A 25,841-nucleotide genomic window follows, 5' to 3' on the forward strand; every position below is an offset into this window, starting at 1 on the left:
TATTTCTCTTTCACTAGCTGGTCTTTTCCTATGCCTGATTCTCATAGTCATATGCTTCCACTGGGCACTTTCCTAACCCAGCAGTCTCCTCCTCAAAGCTCTTCAGTCCAGCTTGCATCTGTGAGAGTCTTGACTTTTTCCTTCAGCCTCCTATCACCTTTCCTCCATCATCTGCTCAAATCCCCTTCAAAACTCAACCATAGTTTCTACCTGCATCTCTAAACCTTAGATCTTCTCTTCCATCATCTCTATCGGGTGGCACTTCATACAAACAAGGCTCTTTTCAGGTACCTGTTCCAGGATCATGTATATCCCGCAGCTTCCACATCGGTCATCTTCATTGTCTCTTCCATTCCTTGGGTCACTGCCACTGCTGCCTCTCTACCTGTCCTAGCCTTCCCACCTGCCAAGGAAGAAGAAAAAAACAAAACAAAAAACAACCAAAAAACCACACCCACACCAAAACAAAACCAGACCACCACACACCCCTTCCCCTAACCTCCCCAGTTTACAGCTCTGTTTGCTGGCTCCTGTGCTGCTGACTGACTGTATGGCTGCCTTCATAGGACCACTAATCAGGGAAGCCCTTTCCCTTAATCAGGGTTCAGCTTCTCTCACAGCACACTGCCTCCTGCTAGTCTCTGCAAACTGAACAGGAAAAAAAACAAACCACAAAACAGAAAAAACACACACACTGCCCCTAAGGAACAGGGGCTTGCTTCCTCCCTTTTCCTCCAACAGAACTCCCACTTGAACTCCCCTGTTTACAACTCTGTTTGCTGGCTCTGGTGCTGCTGCTTCTCTATACCTTTAGAGAAAAATTTATTTTGTACTAATATATGCCTGAAGCAAATTTACATGAAAATAACATTCCCAATCTCTCTCATTTTCATAAAGCATCTACAGGTTTAATGTACACTGGGGATGGAGTGTGCTCAAGTTAAACAAAGAAACTGAGTAAAAGGGGAAAAAACACTTTTTTTTTTGAAAAAGAGAGCTTCCTCTGCTTTCAAATATGAAAAATGTTGGTATAGCACAACTCAAAATAAAGCAGAACTGTTAACTTAAATTGAGTTTGTGAAACTACTATTTTTGTGTCTGTCTTCTCAAGCATGACTGACAAGAAGAGTAGCTGATGTTTTAAATAGTTTTTATATGAGTTTCAGAAAAGTAAAATATCTTTATTTCTAATTGCAGCCACTTTTTCTTAGGATAAATTAATTACAACAGAATAAAACATTAAGATAGCACATAGTATTTCAATAATAGCATACAAGAGAGGGTCTATCAATGAAAATTTGTTACTACCAATAAATACCGCTTTCAAAAACAGTACAAAAGCATCAGCAATCCTGCCACAAAAAATTTCCACATGTATAACAATAAATTACTCTCCTCTTTTCCATTTCAAAAACTTCACAATTTAACAATTATATTGCTTCAAAGAGTTCCATCACAAACTAGTCTATTTTGATTCACCTGTTAACCTGTACTGCACAAACAGTATAAAAATATTATTTTTGTACATTCCAAGAATGATGACATTAAGCAGTTATTTAACATCAGAAAAAAATTAACACAAAGTATTTTTTGTAAACACAGGGCTTGTCTATACGATGTGTTAGTCCGCACTAGAGGAGTGTGAATTCTAGTGCACACTAGCGTGTTGCACATTAATTGGCCCACATTGACCCTGCTGGTGTGCACTATATACATATATAAAATCAATATATTCTAATTTGATCAATATATCATCAAATAATATGACCTATGTTATTAAATACAAAGATGTGCATTAGTATGCTATAGGTTAAAAATTTATACAGTTACAAGATAAAAGAGCAGATTTTAAATGTGCACATATTGTAAAAAAAAAAAAAATATATATATATATATATATATATATATATACACATACAGCATCTTGAACAATCCAGGTAAAAGACTGACTTTATCCCATGCAAGTCTGCATAGTTCATACACCCAGCCTACCAACATCAACTATATACATGCAAATGTTAAAAATTCTGTTTAAAGTTCATAAACCCTTTTAAGGCTCTCCAGGTCTTCTAAAGAAAATTGGTGATTTTGCTTTTTTGAAAGAGAATCAAACAACTGCTGAACCTGCTCTTTTTCATTCTTGCTAAGAAGTGTCAGCACTGCCTGAAAAAATATATTTTGTATAGTTAGTGCATGTAGGTATAAGTCTTCTATTTTTCTGTTAAGTGCTAAATTTAATAAGCTTTATATTGTATTGAGTTTTTTACATTTTGAGTTTGACATTTTCACAGAGAGAAACTGCACTGAATATATCATATGCTCTTACCTTAAACCTCTCAACTTTACTCAGATAAAGAAGGTGCTGATACACAAGGCCAGGGTCTTTCCCAAGTAGATGACATTCCAGTGCCTGCATAAAGATCAGAATGGTATCCCCTTCTAGTTTGTTACTTAGCAGCATTGGCAATTTTTTTGGATCAATAATGGTTAAAAGATCTGCACAGGCAGCTTCATCCTTCTTGACATTCACCGCATTTATAATCTGACCAAACTCATAGGCATTAGATGGTTCTGAAATAAGCAGTTTTTCAGAGATTTTCAATGGCAGACTGTTTTCAGCTCCTCCTTTGGCAACTTGGTAATTAAGCACAGCATCCTCTGAGGTACTGGTCTGTCTCTCCTCTTCATTACCCTCATTCACCTTCACAGGAAAACAACAAATCATTTTAATTTTGACATATATAATATCTCAAGTTTCATAAACCAGATGACAGTATGTCCAGCACTGATACCACTAAATTAGATTTTACCACTTTCCCCATCTTGTGGGAAGACTTTTTGGAACATGATGGCTATTCTCCTTTCTATGTCCCACTTTGCCCTTTACAGAAATGGTATCCTAATATTCATGCAGGTTAAAAGGTTGTTTTTCTTAGTTAGCAATGCATATTTTACACTTGTCTTCAGTATTTTGCACCCTCTTCTTAAGGAGAGAGCTGAAAGTTTTTGGCAGAAAACTAAACATAGGACCAATAACATCATAATTTCAAATATACATACTATCTATATGAATTATAGATCAAGAATAGTCATACTGTAATTTAGTCATAGTAAATATCTACTAAAAATAGGCTGTCTTTCAAAACATGAAGAGTCATGAAATTGGGTTAACACAATGAAAATTCTTGGGTCAGCGTCTCTTGAATTTATAATAAAACTTTTCGAGAAAGTTTTAGGGTATGTTATAATGTCTTTGTGCCTAGTCTGCTATTCTTTTCTCTCTTCAATAATCTGATTGTGTTCTCTACTTCTTACTATTAGGGGAGGTTTCTTGATCTCATATGTAGTACATTTTGGTTAAAATGAAAAAGCCAACTTCTAGATTATGCCAGTTACATGAAGTTCCCCAAATCCCTTTGACTTTGATGGGATTCCTGCATGGGACCACTTGCACAAATGGGTCCCTCCCTAATGGTTTATATTACCATCTGCAGTTCCAGTTTTAATAAAAGTTATACAACAGTTTTAAACTGAGAGACCCAAATTCTAATCTCACACTATATAGATCAGTAGCAATATTTCTTGTAATAAAACAAGGAAGAAAGACACCCATTCTTACAGGACCACAAACGTTTAGTCACAGAAATGATTCAGTATTTAACAACAGTGACTCAGTATTATCTGGGCAACAGCAACTCAGTGCAGTTGTTTTAACCTAGTAATATTACATCACTTAGTTATTGTAGTAAAAAAATCAAGGGGAAAACAGCATTCTCTCATGATTTTGTAGATTCTTCACCCACACTCTACTTCTCCAATGCATATTCAGTACTCCATTCTTCCACCAAACTGCCAAGCCTAACTGAAGGTATAGCCTCTGACAGCACACACAGCCACAGGGGACTCCTGGACAGCACAGCCTCTTGCTGGTTCCCCAAAAACAACATTTGAAAGAGACCTGAAATGTTGCATTATCAGATATGACAGATATTTTGAACAGTGTTTTGTTTTTTTTAAAAGAACATATCCTCAACTTTAACATCTGAATGTTTCTTGTTTAGGCATTACAGTCAGTTTATTTTTGCTGGAATTTTGGATGTACCCCGAAGCATTACAGACTTAATTATAAGAGTCTGATTGGAACCAAATACACACAACATTAAAGATGTGAGTAAATTGGCATGTTTTTAAAACTAGCAAGCACATGAATAAACACACTATATGTACGAAGTATTAGCTCAAAATATCTGTCAACATTACAGAAGAAAAGCCCTATTTTAATCTTAAGTGTGTTACTTCAATACTGCCTGCTTTGCAAAAGCAGGGAAATACCTCTTGTATTTTGATTTTCTTCCTTTGCTTTTGCTGGCTACTGGCTCCAACATCATTTTTAAGGTTAAGCAACTGGGTGATCTCTTGTAGTTCCCTCTTTGCTTCAGCCACATTTGGATCTATTATAAGTACTTTGCTGAGATCATCAACACTGGCTTGGTAATTCTGAAAGGCAAAGAGGAGAAGTAAGTTGTTTTCATAAAACAAATTCCAGATGCCACAGTAGGAGAATTAGCTAACTGCCACACTCCTATTCACAATTATTCAGAAAAATGCTGGGATACTGACAACAAATGAGCAGAATAAATCTAAATTTAGATTTAAACATGTATAATATTACTAAAGAAAAAAAAAGCTAAGAATGGGTTCTCTGTTCTTTTAAACTATTGTTATGCAGCTAAATATTTACAAATGATCTCTGTAAATATCCAATTTGTGAATAAATTTGCTCAGAAAATCCACCCCCGTTAGTGAATGCATTATTAAATGACGCTGCTTTTATGTGCACTTCCAATCTGGGTGTGTCTGCCCTGTTTTCTCACTGTCTGACCGGACAGCTGTGACCCATTCTGGACACTGTGACAGATGATTTTAGGAAATGTATATATGCTAGGTCCACCCGTGTTGTGAGACCGGTCATATACACACACACACTACAAATACACTATGTAAAGTGTATTTCTGCTTACGTCTTCAATAAAATTGCAAACATTTTTCTAGAGTACACAAAACACAGGGGCAAGTTTCTTAGCTTCTTGTATTTCTTCCTATATTATTTTAGGACAAATAAATGCATCACTGTTCTCTGACTACCTGTTTGGCTGGTTAAATCACTCTCAGGTTTCACTGTTACCTGTATTATTTTCTATGGACTACAATGACACAAAGAGGTCAATTGCAGCTGATCAATTACAGGTTACTTAATAGAGCTAAGGAAAACATTTAACACAAAGCAATACTTTGTCTTCCCACTGGTTTTGCAGAGAGGTGAAATTTTCCTTTGTTGTTTTTTTTTTTTTTGCTGCTGTAGTTTTGCAGATTTTTTTTCAGTAAGTAAAGGAATCTGATTTTGTCATCATGCTTACTAAAGCCTACATTTGGAACTCATAGTAGAGTATGGAGGCAACTGAAGGAAAAAAAGTGTACATTCAGTCTGCTGCATTACTTGGTTTCAAGCGATTCCTTACCTGCATGCTCAGCAATGCTCAACATTACATTGGGACAAAGAGTCCTGTGGCACCTTATAGACTAACAGATGTATTGGAGCATAAGCTTCTTTGTCGCTTTTTACAGATCCAGACTAACACGGCTACCCCTCTGATACATTACATTGGGGAGACCTCAGCAGGGGAAGGAAATTGTACGAGTATCAGAGAAAAATTAAAAAACAGTAGAATCTTATTTAACTCAATTCCAGTTAACCAAAACTCTGAGTTGCTCCCTGACATTTCTGCACGCATGAATCAATTACATGAAATCATGATTCAAATATTTCTTATGGACCCAAAATATTTGTACAGTGCTTTAATTTTGCCAAGCGCTTTACCAACATTAATAAATAACCAACATTCCACATCTCTCTTGTATTTACATATCCACTGTAACTATGTGAGTGCATTTGAACGAGATAGCTCCAAATTTAAAAATGTTTAGGAATACCTGCCTTGTTCTTTTTTCTTACCTGTAATCCTTTGTATGCTAGAGCTCTTCTATAAAAAGCTTTGACATTAGAGTCTTCTGTCTGAAGAACATGATCACAATCCAGTTTAGCCTCTTCATATTGATACAATTTTAAGTAACAGAGAGCCCTAACAGAATACAATAAAATAACAGTTTGGTTTAAGGGAATTGTAACCTATTGCAGTGCCAATAGTTTCTGACTCTCAAAGGTTAACTATGTTGCTTGTTAGAATTCAGCATCAATTAATTTTTTTAAACTTTGGAGTTCTTCAAAAATATTTATAGTACAAGTTATTACAGCATTGGATTTATAATATTTCCACATGGCCAATTTCTGCAATCTTTTCTCAGACAAAACTCAATGAGACTTTCACAGTTAAATTAAACACATGGGTAAATGTTTGCAGTATCAAGGCCTATGTCAGCATAATACACCCTAATACTGTAATGGGGCATTAGTTCAATAGTGACTAAGGAAAAAAGAGTGCCACTTAGTAAAACACTACCACTACTTTTGGCAGCACTTTTCAGCTAGGTATTACTTGGAGGTCTCACATCCAAGTACTGACCCAGTCAAATCCTTCTTAATTTGTGAGAGTTGATGGGATTACAACAGGTTTAAGCAATTCTTTAAAAATTAATGCTGCTACATTGCTGTTTCTAACCATCCAAAATAGGTAGGGATATCCTACTCTTCAAAGTGGCACCAAGCATATCAAACACTGGGTGAAAAGTCTCTTCCACAGGCACTGCAGGAAGATTTTAAAAGGACACTACATGATCCACCAAATTGTGGAACTGCACAGCATCCTCAGAAGGCAAGTAGCCACTCCCACAAGTTCATCTGGGATAAACATAATCCATTTCCAAATGCTCCTGCTCAAAGGGAAAGCTACCTCCTCAGAAAGCATTTCTGGCACAACCATCTGTAATGTTGGCAGATCCGGAGGAGCCAGATTCGAGGATCTCAGGACTGCCATATCCTTTTCAATAGAAACAATTCCTGTCCTCCATGTGGAGGGTAACTGAAAAATTCCTGAAGTGGCCCCCAGGACTGCCAATCTCCCCTGCAACTGGTTTTGGGGTTGCAGATCATAGGGTGATACAAATCGAGCCACAGGTGTCTACATTCTTCCTCTAATTTCCTCTTGGTAAAGATCCAGGTCTGGATCAGAGGTAGAATGCAACAGGGATAACAGCGGCTCCACAGGGAAATATGAAGATCCATCTCTTTGTGGGGATCCTGTAGGGCCATAGGAGGAAGAAGCATAAGGTGTTCCAGGGAAGAACCAGAGGCACCTTCTGACCAATTCTTCCTAACAGGAGACGAGGACTATGATCTTGGAACCGGGAAAACATGCCTCCTTTTAGAAACCTTATATTTCATATTTGGAACCAATGAATATGCCAGAGCTAGAAGGTGAACTTGGGCTGCCAAGGTGAAAGAGCTCCCTGGGACCAAGGATGTAGCTGGAACTGACTTAGGGACAACAATGTATCCAAAGAAGTAGACAACATCAAATCCAACATTATACACAAATCCATCTCCCTTGCTGTTGAAGCTGGGGATGGAATGGGTCTTTGCTTCGTAACGGTAGAGGTCTTGTCAGAATCTTACAGATCCAAAAGTTCTGAGGCATAGGAACTGGCATTGCTACCAGACAGTTATGTCCCTATGCTGCTTTTTCTTCAGTGCCAGGACAGATGGAACTGAAGGAGCTGTTGGCCCCGATTCTGTCACCAATTCATTCCATCTTCCTGGATCTGGAAGTGGAAGTTGGAACTGACGCTGGTCCTGCAGCCTCAGGAGTTCAGCCAGGGTCAGTATCTGCAAGCATGAGGGTTGGCACTAGTGAGGGTGGCAAAACTGTCTCTCAACTTCTCTTCCAGAACAGGGTTATTTAGATCTGACTGCATGGCCCTCAATTTGGAAATGCATAGCTTTGGGGGCTTGATTGGGGGAGCTGAAGGAACATGATCTGGCCCTGACAGGGGCTGCAGCCTGTTGGAACCGTTCAGTCGCTGAGAACCACTGGAAGCCCAGGAGCTGAGACTGGCCTCTTAGACCCAAGATCTGAGGACTGATTGGATCCAAAGGGTCTAGCCAGGAGAGCTATCTTGAGACGGAAGAACTGCAAAGCTTGCAAGCTCTGGGAGTGAAGGTCTGAGAAATCAAACATCCAGAAGGTGAATGTCCTCTTCTTAGGCACTTGAGACCCCACTCCTCTCATCACATGCCAGGAAGACAGTTAGGCAAGAAGTGTACCTCTTGAATCTCAGGATTCAGAGAAGTAGCCGTGTTAGTCTGTATCAGCAAAAAGAACGAGGAGTACTTGTGGCACCTTAGAGACTAACGAATTTATTTGGGCATAAGCTTTCGTGGGCTACAACCCACTTCATCGGATGCATGCAGTGGAAAATACAGTAGGAAGATATATATACACACAGAGAACATGAAAAAATGGGTGTTGTCATACCAACTCTAACGAGACTAATCAATTAAAGTGGGCTATTATCAGCAGGAGAAAAAAACTTTTGTAGTGATAATCAGGATGGCCCATTTCAAACAGTTGACAAGAAGATGTGAGTAACAGTAGGGGAAAAATTAGCACGGGGAAATAGTTTTTACTTTGTGTAATGACCCATCCACTCCCAGTCTTTATTCAAGCCTAATTTAATGGTGTCCAATTTGCAAATTAATTCCAGTTCTGCAGTTTCTCGTTAGAGTCTGTTTTTGAAGTTTTTTTGTTGGAGAATTGCGACTTTTAGGTCTGTAATTGAGTGTCCAGGGAGGTTGAAGTCCAGGGAGGTTATAATTCTTGATGTCTGATTTGTGTCTGATTTGACATTGGCCAAACCGGACAGTCTCTACGCAAAAGAATAAATGGACACAAATCAGACATCAAGAATTATAACATTCAAAAACCAGTCGGAGAACTGAGAGTGCTGTAGCTGACACTGCTAGAAGAAGGTTCTACCACAAGACAGCGCAGTACCCATGCGTGGGAATATGCAGAACCACTTGAAGAAGGATAGATAAGGTTTAAAATAAAAACAATAGTTATTTGAACCACAACTCAATCATGGAAAAATCGAATTCTCTGTTTATATAAAAAGGTGACTCAACTGGCACAAAATTAATATCTGCAGACACAAAAGAAAATCATCATCATATATTCTTATTTAGTATACTTACAAAGTGCGGCAGAGATTTCAGCTCTTTACCTGTTAGTGTAGATAGCACATTCCTTGGAATTTAATTTCATGCACTCGTTGTATTTCATTAGAGCTTCTTTATATTTACCCTTCTTTACAAATTCATTTCCTTCATTCTTAAGGGTCCTGAAATTCTCTTCAGTTTTTTCACCTTGGTAACAAAAGGACTAAAATGTTATTTAAAAAACCATCAATTCATTAAGGGTAGATTAATAATCCACCCAGATTAAGCAACAATACACTGCCCCTGGAGTAGCTTGAGGGTCACGATTTTGATTCCTTGAGTCACAATCTCTCTCCTCGTCTCCCCACTGCTCCAATGATGAAACAAATTGTACCATGTATAAATCTGGCACAGTGTATGCTCTCCAAATGTGCTGCTATACATTGGGAGAGAGGGCAGAGCCAAAGTGCCAAGTTTTAAAGAAAGTCAAACCACTAAACTGGTGAAAGTCACTGGCTCAGGACCTGGAACTGGAGTTTGTTGAAGTGCTAAACCAGCTTTTCACAGCAGTAGTAATCACAAGTAAAAAATTAATCGTATAGTAAATAGAAAATGTTGAATGATGTGTTTCTTAACATAATAAAAAATCCAAAAATTAAGAATCTGAATAAATGTAAATTAAACTACATAATGTCTTAAATAAGTGTATATAGATGTAGTGTATCTCCCTAGTTAGCAAAAAGAAGCACCAAATTTAGCATAAAGGCCATATTTAGTTGCAAATCAACACATTTTAATGTTTACCAACCAAAGAGAATCAACTTTCCTTTAGGAAAATAACTACAAAGTACAAATGCAAAACACAATTAAAATTGATTTAAATCATGATTAAAATCAATGATTTAAATGACTTTGATTTTAATCAATCCACCGTGGTTACACTTGTCCTCCCTCCCACATTCCCTCCTTTCTGTTTCATCCTCTTGTTGCATCTTGTCCTGAATTAGACTGCAAGATTTTCTGGGCAAGACCTCTTTCTTACGATGTGCTTGTAAAATGCACAACACAGTGGGGCACCAGTCCCCACAAATAATAATTAACAATAACATCATAGCCTTTAGTGTGCAACAATGAAAATCTAAATTTACTGCTATTAAAAATCCTGCTAGGCTTAAACATCTATAATTTCTTAGATTCAGTAAACCAAATATAAAGAGACCCACATGCTTAACAGACTGTATACACAAGGATCATTTTAGCCAATAATGAAACTGAATAAGGTCTAGGGGTAAAACATGGCAGCCATTCTGCACTAGAAACACTACACAATAATGTACTTAGGGGAAAATAAAGAATAACTTACCCAGTTGAAATCAGAGGGGAATTAGACAGGCAGCATGTAAATAGCCTGAGTCAGAATGTGGCCAGGACACCAGGACTAATTCCTCAAACTGTTGCTAAGAGTGCCAGGTGACCATAGATTTTATATCTGAAAGAAGTACTGTCCAGTAGCCCTGCGTTCAGGGATTAGCCTACTTGAGCCAGCTAGTGTGTGTGTAACCTCAGACAGATTTGCCCATGCAGTTTTTGCTGTATAGACATATCCTAAGAGAAGACTATCACCTTCTCGGTTACCCTTCACCAGGGGAAGTGATTACGCAGACTTAATTTAATCCCTTTGTAAGTAAGTAAGTAAGTAAGTAAGTAAATAAATAAATGTATGTATGTTACGAACCTGTTCTATAACTGTTGTTCTTCAAGATGCATTGCCCATGTCCATTCCACTTCAGGTGCGTGCCCACCCAGTGCACAGTTGTCGGAGATTTTTCCCTCAGCGGTACTCTTTGGGGCGGCACATGCACCCTCACCTGCCTCACATCACCATACCAAAAAAAAAGGGGCAGAGTTGCCCCCAACTTCCCTGCGTTGTTTTTTACCAAAAGACTCCAATAGAGAGCGGAAGGAAGGTAGGTTGTGGAATGGATATATGCAACACATCTAGAAGAAAAACAGTTATTGCTAACAACAGGTTAGTAATCATTTTTCCTCTTCAAGTGATTGCACATATCCTTTCAACTTCAGGTGACTTTCAAGCAGTTCGATCTGGAGCTGCGGGATTGGAGTCTCCCCAAATAATGATTGGAGAACTACACATCCAAATCTGGCATCATCTCTTGATTGCTGAGAGATGACATAATGTGAAGCAAAGGCATGCGCTGATGACCAACCAGCCCCTTTGCAGATATTACTCCTGGGTGAAATCTGCGCCACTGTGCAATGCAGAATTTGTGCAGAATTAATGTTCTACGAAGAAATTCCTTTTTCCCTGCGGAACTGGCAATGCAGAGCTGTGGGCCACCACTAGGGGCCACTGGACCCGGCAGAGTCCAGCTCCCCAGCTTGCAAACAGACACTGCCAGGGGGAGGGGGAGGAGCAGCTGGAGGGTTCCTGGCAGCTGCAATTCCCAGCACACCCTTAAAGAAGGAGGCATGTGTAGGAAACTCCATACAAGCCCGGGACCCAGCATCAGGCTGTTTCTCACTCTGGATCCCTGGGCTATGGGGGAGAGAGGGGTGAGAGTGTCTGGGCCAGGGGGCCCTGTTACTGGGCTCTTGGGGGAGGGGGTCCAGGTGTCTGGCCCCCCAGCTGGGCTCTGAGGGGGAGATGGGAAGAGAAAACAGGAACTGTGGTGTCGTAGGGGTTTCTTTAATTCTCTACTACTGGGGGAATTTTTTTGTTGTCTGTATTGTTATACACATAGCTGCTGACAGGTATTTTGAAATAAATTACCCAAATAATTGAAACTGGCATGATTATATAGTGTTATTTTGACAAATGAAATTTGCCGAATTTTAAAATATTGTACACAGAATTTTTAATTTTTTTCTGTCATAGGACTGGAGAAAAATGAGTGATTATCAACTGGTGGGTGGAAAGCCAAGATAGCTGCTAGCTGGACCTTGATGGAACTAATGGCAAGACCATGTTGTTACAGATATAACAAAAATAGTCCAGCACATGACGGATTGGAGTCCGGACCAGGGAAATGCCTTTCTGGTATGACCAAATGGGGAATCTTTTCCACTTTTCCAGGTAAGTAAACCCAGTAGAAGGCTTTCTACTGTTTAAAAGTACATCCTGAACCACCTTTGAACAAACCTCCTCCTTAGGAGTTAGCTCAGAGCATCCAGGCAGTCAGGTGGAGGGGGAAACCAGGATCCTGAGAGTTCGAGTCGGTATCCAGTGGTAGTGGCAATGGAACTCTGGGAGACACGGTCAGTAAAGTGGAAAACCAATGTTGCCAAGGCCACACTGGAACTAGGAGTATGACTCAAGCGTGGTCCTGCTTGATTTTCATCAACACTCTAGACAGAATTGGAACTGGAGGAAAGGAGTGAAGGAGCTTGTCTGTCCAGGGCAACTGGGAAGCATCCATCTGAGACCTTAGACTGTGACCTGCTCAAGGGCAAAAGTGATGACACTTTCTGTTGACTGCTGTTGTAAACAGGTCTGTATGGGGAGTCTCCCCCAATTTGAAAATGAATCTGGCCTTGTCTGCACAGAGACACCATTTGTGGTGACTGGTGAAAGATCTGGTTAATCAGCCTGCAAGATTGTTTTGAACACCCAGAAGGTAAGAGGCCTTGAGATGGAGTGAGTTGGAAATACAAAAGAATCCCACAGCCACATTGCCTCCTGGCATAGCAGAGTCAAATGGGCCCCTCCTAGCCTGTTCACATAGAACATGGCTTCTGTATTGTCTGAGAGTATGATTTTTCCCTTGATATGGGGAAGGCAGGCTTGACAAGCTAGCTGGACAGACCTCAATTCTCTGACATTTATATGTACAGTTAAATCCTGAGCAGACCATACATCTTGAGTCTGCAGGAACCACAGCTGAGCCCCCAGGGTCAAAGCTGGTTGAGAAGGAGCAAACAGAACCCCACACCCTCATTTGAAGGGTCTGTCCACCAATATAGAGAGGCCAAGATTTGAATGGGCACCTGAACCACCATGTCTAGGGGATGACGAATCAGAGAGTACACAGATAACAGCCACCCTTGCAGCTTCCGGAGACAGAGGCTGGCAAGCCAAACTTTGTAAATCCATGAAGCTCTATGCCCCAGAAGTCTGAGGCAAGTCTGAACTGTCATGGTAGGATGGGCCTTCAGGTCTAACACAATGGTCAGCATCATCTGGAATCTTATCTGGGGAAGGAAGGCCTTGGCTTTGGAAGAGTCCAAGACCACTCGTACAAAAGAGAGAATTTATAGAGGTGACAGGATTAACTTCTTGTGTTGATGAGCAACTCTGGTGAAGTTGGAGTGGTTGACAGACACACCAGACAGTACCTATGCCTTGGACTGTCCTGTCACCAACTAGTCGCCTAGGTAGGGAAATCTGTGAACTTCTGACTTCCTCAGGAATGCTACCACCACTGCCATGCACTTTGTAAACACCCATGGAGTTGCAGACAGGCCAAACAGCAGTACTGTAAACTGGCAGTGGCACCAATTTACCAAAAACCTGAGGATTTTCTGTGGCTTTGATGCACTGCCACATAGAAATATGCATCTTTTAATTCAAGGACAGCATACTAGTCTCTAGGATGGGGATAATGGAAGCCAGTGTAACCATGCAAAACTTTATTTTCTTCAGTTGTTTGTTGAGCTATCATAGGTCTAGTATGGGTCTGAGACCTCCTTTTCAGGATCAAGAAATAATGGGTCAGAGGAATAAAATCCCTTTGCTCCGTATAACTGAAGAACTGTCTTTATGGCTCCCAACTGGAGAAGAGGTTGCTTCTTCTCTCCTCATGAGAGTGGTCTCTTAAAAGGGATGGGGAAGGAAGGTGGAAGCAGGGATAGAAAGAAACTGAAGAGTGTATCCCAATTCTACTGTGCATAAGACCCACTGGTCTGTAGTGATGTTGCAGCAAGCACTTAAGGTAGTGAGATAACCAGATGGCAAACCGTGAAGTAGGAGAGGTTGGCAATCCAGAAACTAGTAGGCTGACCGCGACAAAACACATCAAAATATTTGCTTAGAACTTCCAGGCAGTCTAGATGAACAAGCATATATTGCAGAAGGAGAGAGCGGTCTTCTATAACATGTGCCCTTTTTCCTGGCCAGGTCTTTGTGATGAGGTGTGAAAGAAGGATAACAGTGAACCTACTGAGGACAGAACAGCTTCCTCCTTAGTGCAAGTGTATAAATGCCCAAAGATTGAGTGTCACCCTGAAGTCTTTTAGGCTATGCAGTTTGTCATTTGCCTGTTTAGAGAAGAGCGATGTCAATTCAAAGGGCAGATCCTGTATCATCTGTGAAGACCTCTTAAGGAAGATCCAATGCCTGGATTCATGGGCATCTGCATATATTATAATGGACAATGCCATGGCTCTAACCACAGAGCCAGCACCATCCAAACCGACCAGAAGGGAGATTCTGGCCACTAATTTACCCTTATTCACCATGGTGAGAAATTCCTGCCTCACATCCTCTGGCAATTTGACTTTAAAATTTAATATATTGTCCCAGAGGCTAATGTCAGTGTCCCAGCAAAGACTGCTGGTTACCAATCCTGGGCTGCAGACCTGCTGTTGAATAAAGTTTTCTGTCAATAAGATCCACCTGGTTTGCATCCTTTCCTTTCGGGGTTGATGCCTGTTGACCCTGGCATTCTCTCTCATTGGCAGCTGAGCCCAACAACAACCCTGGAAGGGGGTGGGTGCAAAAATGTTCATATCCCTGTGAGGAGATATAATATCTGCACTCAGCCCTTTTTTCCGGGGGGGGGGGGAGGGAGGGAGGGAAGGAAAGTTTGAGTCTGCCACAGCATGTTAGTGGGCTCCAAGATAGCTTCATTATTTGGGAGTGCCACTCTAGATGGTTCCACAGAAGCTAAGATGTCAACCAGCCACTCAAACCTTTCTCCAACCTCTCCCAGCTGGATATGTAGAGTGGAAGCCACCCGGTTAACAGGTCCTAATGAACCCTGTAATCCTCAGGGGACAATGAGGCATATTCCAACACCACTGCCTCATCATGCAATGAAGAGGAGGAAGACAAAACCAACTGTGGTGGAGCCTCCACCAATTCCTCTAAAGGGAGATCCACCAGACCGATTTTCTCCCGCTCAGTACCAAGCCTGGTATCAGGAATGGTCTCCCATGGGACCTGGTGTGGTAAATCTTGGTGCCTATTCAAAGAAGCAGAGCAGGGAGGGTGTGGCGACAACATGGAGGCAGGGAGAAACCCTCACAGGATTCATAATGGCCATTGGTAAGGTCACAGAGCTCAATCTCTGCCTAGGCAAGAGATGGGTCTCTGCTTGATGGCCAAGACAGAGCCTCCAAGGGATACCAACAATGATAGGCAGTAGAAGGGGAACAGTGATGTTTGGGGTGCAGGTATGACATGTAGGAACCAACCTCAGAATCCACAGATGAAGCCACCTCCTCCAACCAAGGAAGGGCTGTTCCTATCAGTGCTGAGGTTCCATGTGGGAAGCCTGGAGATGGCGGTTCTCGTGAGATAATGGCTGGCTTCCCTCTGGATGGTACCACATGAAGAGGCATGCAGGGAAATGGAGGCACTCACGGTATCATATGCTGGGACAACGACAATAAAGGTATCGTAGGTGCCAGTACTGGGCGAGAAGACTCTTGGACTGCCAGCAAAGCCTGCACAGAGAAACTCAGCAGATCTTGTGCTGCCACATAAGCCTCCGGAGTACACAGTACCAAGACAGTCTTCTGTACTGTTGAATTAGATGCAGCCTCTTCAGGGTTGGTCTCAACAGCACTGGTGCTGGCATCAGAGTTGACAAAAGACTGATTTGGAGGGTGCTTTGGCCTCAAGCAAACTCTGCTGTCCTTGTCCATATGCTGGACTTCAGTGCTCAGTACCTCAATCTCCCAGATAGCATCTAAGGGCTCAGCGTCTTCTGGTGCCTCTTCCTCAGTAATGGGGAGGGAGATCAGCCCCAAAGCTCAGTCAAAACTGGGGGAGCATTTCTGATGGATGCAGATGTGCTCATACCCACTCCGAGCAGGAAGGCTCCAAAGGTGGATGCAGGACCGCCTCCATCAAACGAAACTTAAGCCTGGCCTCCCTGTCTTTCTTGGTTTTTGGATTAAAATCTCAGCAAATTTGACACCAATCCCTGACGTGAGTCTCCTCGAGACACTTCAGGCAACTGGAGTGTGGGTCACTCACTGGCATCAGTTTTTTTCAGGAATGTCAGGGCTTGATGCTGGTGACCAAGGTATGCCCTGGCAGTGGGAACTGAAGTGTTTAAAAACACTTTAAAAGAAAACCTATTTCTATAACCAACAAACACTAAAACGAATACCAACTGTATACAAATATGAGGGAAAGATGTTGGAATATGATATTGCAATTAACCATCACAGCCAGTAAAACGGAACAAGGAGGGTTGGGGGTGGATCTGCTCTTTGTACCTTTGTGTGGTGGTGTGAGGCAGCAGAGGGCGCATGTGCCACCACAATGGGTACTGCTAAGGGAAAAATCTCTGACAACTGTGCACTGGACGCACACACACATGAAGTGAATAGACATCTGCAATCACACGAAGAAGAATGCAAACAAGGCCAAATCCATACAATAGGTTCAATAGACTTAATCTTATATCAGACCACCACGAATTGCATTATCTTTTGATATAGACAATTATAACTAATTTGATTAATTTTCAGAACAGGTTGGACCTTATCACTACAAATCTGACTACTTCTCTCCATGATTACCTGCAAACTCTTCCTCATGGGAAGGTTATTACAGGGTTATATAGCCAACATTTTAATTCTTACAACTAGAAAGGTTTATACTAAATTAAAGTATAATGTAATTAAAACTGAAATTGAATTAAAACAAACAGCAAGTTCCATTCCTGAGTTTACAAAAAGGTATACCATCAATACTTAACAAAAGCACCTTTTGAGGCTAAAAAATTAAACATTTATTAAGCAATGTATCTAACTGAACATAAGAACTGCCATAATGGGTCAGACTAATGGTCCATCTAACCCAGTAGCCTGTCTCCAAAAGTGGCCAGTACCAGAGCTGCAGTCAGCGCGTACAGAGCAGGGCAATTTTGGAGATCCACCTGTGTTTTCATCTCTGCTTCTGGCAGTCAGAGGTTTAGGGTCACCCGAGTCTGGGGTTACATCCCTGACCATCTTGAGTAATAGCCACTGATGGACGTATCCTCCATGAACTTACCTACTTCTTTTTTTAACTCAGTTACACTTTTGGCCATCACAACATCACAACAATGAGTTCCACAGGCTAATTGTGAGTTGTGTGAAGTACTTCCTCTTGTTTGTATTAAACCAGGGTCTGGTCCTCTGAGGAAAGGGGCAGCCTGAGAGGCTTCAGAGACTTGTGCAAGAGCTCGGGGAGAACCAGGAGAGACAGTGGGAGGTACAGTGGGCCTTGCGGGCACAACTGGGGCAGCTGGCAGAGGAGCAGCGGCCCTGGTGAAACTCCTGCAGAGGGAGTTCCAAAAAGACCGCTGAGACTGGTGGGAAAAGCCCAGTGCTGGGGCCAGGAAGCCCGGAGCAGAGCGTGGGGCTTGTTACGCCTGTGGGTGGCGTGGACATGTAAGGGTGGATTGTCTCTACTGGGATGGGGGCAGGAAGCCTGACCCAGAATGGGAGAAGTGACAGGCCCCTACAAGAGGTCACCTGGCAAGGGAAGTCAGGAGGTGACAAAGGTGTTGGGCCTGTGGGTGGTGGGGGCATCTTTGGAGGGAGCTCCCTACCTCAAGGAGTCTGACCCAGGGCAGCCCAGGGACGGCTGTCCCAGAGAAAGACCAATGGCAGAAGCTGGGGCCCAGGGCAGCAAAGGGGCGGAAAGCCTGCTTTGGCTGCCACGAACAGAGCCACATAAAGAGGAACTGCCCCCTCGGAAGAGGGCGAACTCAGGTGGAGGGGCCTGAGGACCCAAAGGGGTCAAGGACTGGCCAGGTAGCTGCTGCAGAGAAGGCAGTAGACCTGCCTGAGAGCCACCCACAGGGGATGGCGGACAAAGAGACTGGGATAGAGTGGGCCCAGCAAGAGGCCGGGACCCAGGTTGTTGTGGAGCAGGTTGCAGTAGGAACCCAGACCCTGAAGGAAGAGGCCCCGGGGGATTCTGGCCTGCGTGCATGGCTGGAGGCTGCAGAGCAGGCCCGCTGGATGGTGGAGGCGGAGCTACAAAAAGCCCACCGGGAAAAAGAAGATCTGGCCCTAAAATTGAAGGACAATGAGGAGCGGTGAGTGTGACTGGTGGGACATCTTCGGGTCGCACAGGCTCGAGGACCCCCCTGCTCCCAGGCGTGGGATTTTTGGGGGGGGGTGTAGTGGGGCAGTCACCCCGCTCCGGCCCTGAAGGGGTTAAGATGGCCCTGGGAAAGGGCTGCCCCGGGGAGCCAATAGGGTAGGCTGATTGGGAAGGCAGCCACAGCTGGCCCTATAAAAGGGCTGTGAGCCAGGAGCTGAGTCAATCTCTTTCCAGCCTCGGAGGGAGAAGGACCTGGCTGCCTGGGAGCTCAGGCTACAGAGAACGGAGCAGGGCTGGGGAAAGGCAGGAGGAGCTGGGGAGCTACAGCCTGGTAAATCTCCAGGCTGCGGGCCTTGCTTAAAGGGCCAAAACAGGTCCTGGGGTTGCAGAGGCAGCTGGTCCAACCTCCTTGCCAATGATGAGTGGTCATGACAGACTGCAGTCTGCCCCAGTGAAGGGGGGCTAGATGGTGACTGGCAGTAGCCACTGAGGCAAGGTGGGTGAGAGGGTTGGGGGTTTCCCTGGGAGGGGAGACCCAGAGCATGGTGGGGTACTGCTGGGGCAGAACCCCGAGGTAAAGGGCACCAGGGTCTGGGAGGGTCACAGGGGCCTGAGGCAGGCGAGACACCGGACAGAAAGAGGCGCTCTGTACGCTGGAGAGCTAATTCCCAGGATAACCAGCAGGAGGCGCTGTGCCGGTGAGTCTCGCTTTGCTACAGTCCCCTACATGGAAAGCGATTCTCCGTAGTCATACTGTGGTTGAGTATGCAATACTACCCTTTCCCTATAAAATCCAAATTACTGTAAATTACTACTGCCTGGTCTTATTCTTTGAGTCAAGTTTCCTTCTCTCAGGCAGAATTCTAATGCACATTGTTGGTATTCAACAAACAAATAATACTAATACTAATATCAATTTTCAATCTTACCTAATATTACCAACATATCTGCCTCCACCCCTTCATTTATTTTTTGCTCAGTTAATTCATCTTGTACATAGATCTGTTATAACTATAAATGTGTGGTGTGTTTGTTTGTTTGTTTGTTTGTTTCCCGGTTGGTATACAAAAGGTGAAGAGTAATTCTTTAGATTATCTTTCAGACAGCAGTAACATTATTAATTCTTTAGTACCTCAGGAGTGGAGGTTGATTGAGGACATGCCTTTTTCCAGTAATGAATTATGGTTAAATCATCTAATGCCATGGAGATTAGGAGAGAAAAAAATATTTCCTGTAACTGAGACTATGTCTACATGGCCATGTAGTTCAGACTATGGGGGATGTGAACTGAAGAATGCACTGTATAACTGTCCTGTGTGGATGTTGCTAGTGCAAACTGAAAAGTACCTAGTTCACATTAACATTATCCCATTTGAAGAGGGCTGTGCTAATAGGAACTAGGTACCTTTTAGTTTCCACCTACAGCATCCACACAGCACAGCACTTGGCACACACCACAATTCACACCCCTGTGTGTGGTAGTCTGAACTACGGGGCTGTGCAGACAAGCCCTGAGTTCCCTAAAGACAGCATGCTTTAGAAACATACATTTGCCATTCTTACAGGTTCACCAACTTTGTATACTTATCATAGAATCATAGAAGATTAGGGTTGAAAGGGACCTCAGGAGGTCATCTAGTCCAACCCCCTGCTCAAAGCAGGACCAACCCCAACTAAATCATCCTTGAGCTAAGAGGTAACATTATTGGTGGAGAGAGGCTATGCAGTAGTCACAGCAACATTCTATCATGATGTAGAGCATGACTCTACTTTCAAAATAAATGATGTAATTAAGGTTAAGTAAATAGGAAAGACCCACTCGACAGTTCCAGTGGGTATCAACATATTGCTGATCAATATTCTTACCAACATTATATATATATTCAATAAATGCACATTGAAAACTCATCCATGGGGTAATAAAGAAGCATAACATTATGGATCTATACAGGTTATTAAATCCAATCTCAACCATTATCCAACTTTTCCTTTCAGAAAGATTTGCTGTTAATATTATTTAAGTATATTGCTTCTTCAGATAATATTCTGAAAAGCAATGGTATGTTTAACTTTTGTTAAACTATATTTCTATTTTTCTACCTCTACATATTTGCATATGCTATACATACTGTTCATCTCTGATTGTCTATCTCCACTGAAGTCTGCAATCTTCTTTCGCTTAGTTTCTGAAGTAAGGCTTCCTCCATCCCATTTGTGTAATTGAGCAGAAACAGGGACAACTGGAATTGGTGGTAGATTCTCTCTCCAACTTGGACCATCTTGATCTATTAAAGTTCTTGTTATTCTGAAGACCAAAACATACACATGATTTTTCATATTTTTTTTCTTTTTACAACTTAACTTCAATTTTAAAAATATCACTGTCCTTCAATTCTTCTAATAAAATTCTTCTGATAGGCCAGGTCTACACTACCACGTACTTCGGTATAACTTTAGTCGGTCACGGATGTGAATAAGCCACCTCCCGATTGATGTAAGTTACACCGACCTAAGTGCCGGTGTGGACAGTGCTATGCCTCTCGCGGCGGTGGATTTATTATGCGGATGGGAGAGCTCTCTCCCGTTGGCATAGAACATCTTCGCCAGATGCACTACAGGGGCGCAATTGCACCAATGTAGCGCTTCTAATGTAGACTTGCCCATAGTGCCCAGTTTAAGTAGTATTGTCCTGAATTTTTAAAAAAAGATCCTTAGGGTTTTTTTTTTCCCCCTTAGAGTTTTTATACGGGTCTTTTCAGCAAAGGAGAAACTCACTTAGGCCTGGCCAGTAAAGCATTTAAGCATGTGATTAAGTGTTTAGCTGGGTCAGAGCCTCAGCAAGTGGGTATTGAGAGTTCTCAGCCTCTTGCAGGATTGAGCCCTGAGTCCTGCTTAATGTATAAACTAAAACTGAAAAGAAAACAAAACAATTTTTTTTTGCTAATTTATCTCAGATGTGAAGTTAAAGGTATTGCTTGTGACAATATTATATACACTAGTTTCAGACACAAATGTACTTTTTACAGCTGTTGATACCACATTAAATACATACAACTACTTTCTGCAACACTACTGCAACTCAAAGTATTTATTAAGTTGTATTTTAAGAACTTCTTGCGCTGTAAGTCTCTAAGCATGAATTCATTATCCCCATTTAAAAATGTACAGAAAAAACATTTAAAATTGTCTCAACTTGATCCTTTTCTTACGAAAGTGTACTTTCACTACTCACAAATTGTAGGCAACTAGATTATTCCAAACCATAGAAGGCCCAAAATAAACCCCATTAAAGTCAATGGGAGTCACCCGATTGACCACAATGGGTTCTAGATTAAGACCTAAATAAAGAAAACTAACCTATAAAAAGCTTGACAACACTGCTGTACATTTTATAGTATCTTTTAAAAAGAAAATATTAAATATTAATGAAAACTGATTAGAAAATTTTCTACATTGAGGAAAAAAGATCAGGAAGAGCCTAGGAACCAATTCTTGAAGGAAAATTCTGCACTGTCCAGTAAATTATGCTACATTCAAATTTTATTTCATAATCTTGCAATATGCAGGTGTATCACTCCCACCACTGATGCAAAAATATATTAATATTAAATATGAAAAATCCTTTTTCATTAAAAGAAACAATTGATATACATCTGAAAAGGATTTAACAATGTTGGATGCAACATTAAAAGTGAGGTTGGAATGGAAGAAAGTAATCCAGATTCACATTTCCCGCCCTTGATTTTAGTCTTTAAACGTTTACAGTACAGTATTTATAAACTGAAAGACTTTTTAATATTATAGTATAACTACAGAAGATGAACAGTTAGGGCCCAATCCCAATCTCCTCACTCACACAAGACCCTCAAAGGTCTACAAAAAGACTCTAAGAGGCTGTATGCAGTGCTGTTGTACCTGTGTTGGTCCCAGGATATCAGAGAAACAAGGTGAATGAGTCAATATCTTTTATTGGACAATATCAATTATCTTCTCTTGGTGAGAGAGACAAGCTTTTGAGATTCCACAGAGCTCTTCTTTAGATCTGAGAAATGTACTCAGTGTCACAGCTAAATACAAGGTGGAACACATTGTTTACATCAATAGTTAACATATATTTCAAGGGATCATTCAAGGTGAACTGACTCATTAACACCTCTCCAGTCATGGGGTAGGAGGGAAGCTGGGGGCTTTAGTGGGTTATAGATTGTTGTAATAAGCCATAAATCCAGTGACTTTACTCAGTCCCTGAGTTTTAGTGTCTAGCAAAAGTTATGTATTTATGCTCCCAGGCTCATCTTTGGAAGGTGTTGTGCAGGTTTCCTTTGAGGGTAAGGCCTGAGAGGTCAGCAATAGAGTGATTGCTTTGTGAAAAGTGTTCACCCACAGTTGATATGATGTTCTTGTCTTTTATCATTTTTCTGTGTGAGTTCATTTGAGTGCATAGTGACAGTCTTGTTTCACCCCCATAGTGGTTATTGGGGCATTCAGTGAACTGGACGAGGTATGTCACATGTTGTGATAGATGGGGAAGGACCCATGGATCTTGAAAGGTGTTTTGTGGGAGATGCTGATCATTGTAGCAGTGGAGATATGTCTACAGGTTTTGCATCTGTTGTTCTGGTAGGGTTGAGTTGGTGTTTCCTGATCTGTGGGGAGCTTGCTCCTGATGCTGAGCTTGGAGAGTTTGGAGGGGTTATTTGAAGGCCAGATTTCTTTTAGGATGTGGACCCCATCAAGTATGGGGTATAACTGTTTGGAATCCATATGGTGTATCATCAATGTGGGGCAATAAGTGACAACTAGGGGTGTGTGGTTGGAGGGGGTTTTATTTCTATATTGAAGCAGGTTCTCTCCAGTATTTGGGGACCCATTCCATGATGCGATCTACTTCGTTTGGTGAAGGCAGTTTTAAGTGCATTGATGTTTGTAGCCTGGACTTTCCTCGGAGCATATTCTGCAGTATCTGAGTGCCTGGCTGTAGATAAGATTGCTTGGTGTGTTTGGGGTATTTACTGGATCTGTGAAGGTAGGTGTAGCCATCCGTGGGTTTCTTCTATATAGTTGTCTGTAGGGTTCCACTGCTGAAGGTCATCATGGTGTCCAGGAATTTGATGCTAATGTGGGAGTATTTTAGAAAAAGTATAATCGATGGGTGGGAGTGGTTGAAGTTGTGGTGGACATCTATGAGGGAGTCTAAGTCATCTGTCCAGAAGATGAAAATCATCATGTATCTCAGATATATCATTGGTTTCATGGTGCATCTGTCCAAAAATTCTTCTTCAAGGTGGCCCATGAAGAGAATAGAGAACAGAAAAATATGACGACGACTCAAGGATTCCAAATCAACCACAGCCAGTCATTGCAACTAATGGACAGCCAGATGACCAAGTTCTTAGATGTTTGGGTCATGTAATTAGAAACCAGTATGACTGAGAGACATGCAACAGACTGATACATATTGAACTTCAAAAATAGCCTGATAGTGTAAATATTGTATATGGTAGGAATGTAGAACTTAAAAGGGGGAAATGTAACAGAACGCTCTTCTGTATTATATTGTTCAGCCACTATGTGGCACTGTGTGTGAAATGTACCTTATTTAAACAAACCTCAGCCATACCTGAGAGAGCATTAAAGGATCTTATGATGAACACATCTGGTATGTATATGCAAGCTCATTCATACTGGCCAGTGAATAGAGACATTGTTGTAATAAGCCATAAATCCAATCTGTAACCCACTAAACACCACTCCCAGTTTCCCAAACGACTGGACAGGTGTTAACAGGCCACTTCACCTTGAATGGTCCCTTGAAACAGGTGTTAACTACTTATGTTAAACAAGCTATTACACCTTGTATTTAGCTGGGACACTGACTACATTTCCCAGACCCAGCTCAAAAGTGTGACTTTCCTACCAACAGAAGTTGGTCCAGTAAAAGATATTGCCTCATCCACCTTGTTTCCTATAAGATGTTGTAATATATTTTGTGTAATGCAGATTACAAAAGAATTGTTGTACTATTTTACAGAATAATACAGACTGAAATGGATGCTGATACATTGATTTGTGTGAGGTACTGTTTTATGTACTACATGTATTTGCTATGGTGATTTATGCAATTTTTTTTCAAATTTTAATATTTAAAACAAACATTTGCATCATACACAAAATACAGGGAGCATTCACTAATTCCACATCACCTAGCTGCTTAATTTCTTTTCAAACTAAAGAACAAAAAAGTGTTTTTCTCTAAACTAACAATAGTTGCCTTTCAGTAAGGGATATGTAAGGGTACATGGTGGTGTTGGATCATTGAGCTATAATTTTATTTTAATCTAAGCAAAATATTCTCTCACTCCAACTTGAATGAAGTAGCTCATATAAAATTAGGGGTACTATGCAAGTTGAACAGCCCTGACCTTTGCTTTGGTTAACATGGCTTATTTTAGAGTGAAATACGCAGAAGGCAGATCACAGTATTTAGATATTGTTCTGAGTAAAAAGCAGAGTAACTCCACACCAAACCAGGACCCTGCTTCCTCCCTGCTCAGCCTTTCTCCATTTGCGGCTATGTGTGCCCGCAATCAGCATAGAGGGCCTGCCCCAATGCCCATTGAAGTCAATGAAAAGACTCCTGCTGACTTCAGTGGATACTGAATCAGGCTCAAAGGGAACAAGACTGTATTTGTCCCTGGTGCTTATACAGGATGCATGGGCTAGGGAGGTGGCTCCTTGTAACCTGCACCCCATCCAGTCACTCAACTATGCTAGCAACTGTCTTGCACCAAAAATGGTGTTTTACAAGAAAACATTCAGACAGTCATGTTGCAATGTTGGGGTTTACTGGTATTTATCACAAAGATCTATTTTATACATAAGGCTCTACCAAATTCATGGCCACGAAAAATGTGACATGGACCATGCATAAAATCTGGTCTTTTGTGTACTTTTACACTATGCTATAAGCAGTGTTTCTCAAACTGGGGGTCCTGACCGAAAAGGGGGTTGGCAAGACTAATGTGGGGGATTGCAGTATAGCCACCCTTACTTCTGCGCTGCCTTCAGAGCTGGCCACCCAGCAGCAGGGCAGAAGTAAGAATGGCAATACCATACCATGCCACCCTTACCTCTGTGCTGGCGGCAGAGCTGCCTTCAGAGCTGGGTGTCCGGCCAGATGACGACGCTCTCCAACCACCCAGCTCTGAAGGCAGCACAAAAGTAAGGGTGGCAATGCCGCGTTGCCCCACAATAGCCTTCCGACCCTCTTTTGGGTCGGGACCCCCAGTTTGGGAAACACTTACTTAAAGGCTTTACATGTTTATATTTTGCCATTTTTAAAATACATATTCATGCTTTGTTACAACCCTGTGAAATTTAAAA

At 41.8% G+C, this 25,841-nt stretch overlaps 1 protein-coding gene across 1 annotated transcript in view; it reads right to left on the reverse strand.

Annotated features, from left to right (window-relative positions):
- Positions 1 to 2,031: 2,031 nt before the first annotated feature.
- SPAG1 (sperm associated antigen 1) overlaps positions 2,032 to 25,841 on the reverse strand; it is a 61,960-nt gene continuing 38,150 nt past the window's right edge. Inside the window, exons 14-19 of the mRNA XM_065398852.1 lie at positions 20,588 to 20,763; positions 9,238 to 9,379; positions 6,014 to 6,140; positions 4,333 to 4,497; positions 2,327 to 2,701; positions 2,032 to 2,163 (exon numbers count right to left, since the gene is read on the reverse strand). Coding sequence (XP_065254924.1) covers positions 2,032 to 2,163; positions 2,327 to 2,701; positions 4,333 to 4,497; positions 6,014 to 6,140; positions 9,238 to 9,379; positions 20,588 to 20,763 — 1,117 coding nt within the window. The remainder of the gene's footprint in view (positions 2,164 to 2,326; positions 2,702 to 4,332; positions 4,498 to 6,013; positions 6,141 to 9,237; positions 9,380 to 20,587; positions 20,764 to 25,841) is intronic.

The sequence above is a fragment of the Emys orbicularis genome, chromosome 2 (assembly GCF_028017835.1).
Source record: "Emys orbicularis isolate rEmyOrb1 chromosome 2, rEmyOrb1.hap1, whole genome shotgun sequence".
NCBI lineage: Eukaryota > Metazoa > Chordata > Testudines > Emydidae > Emys > Emys orbicularis.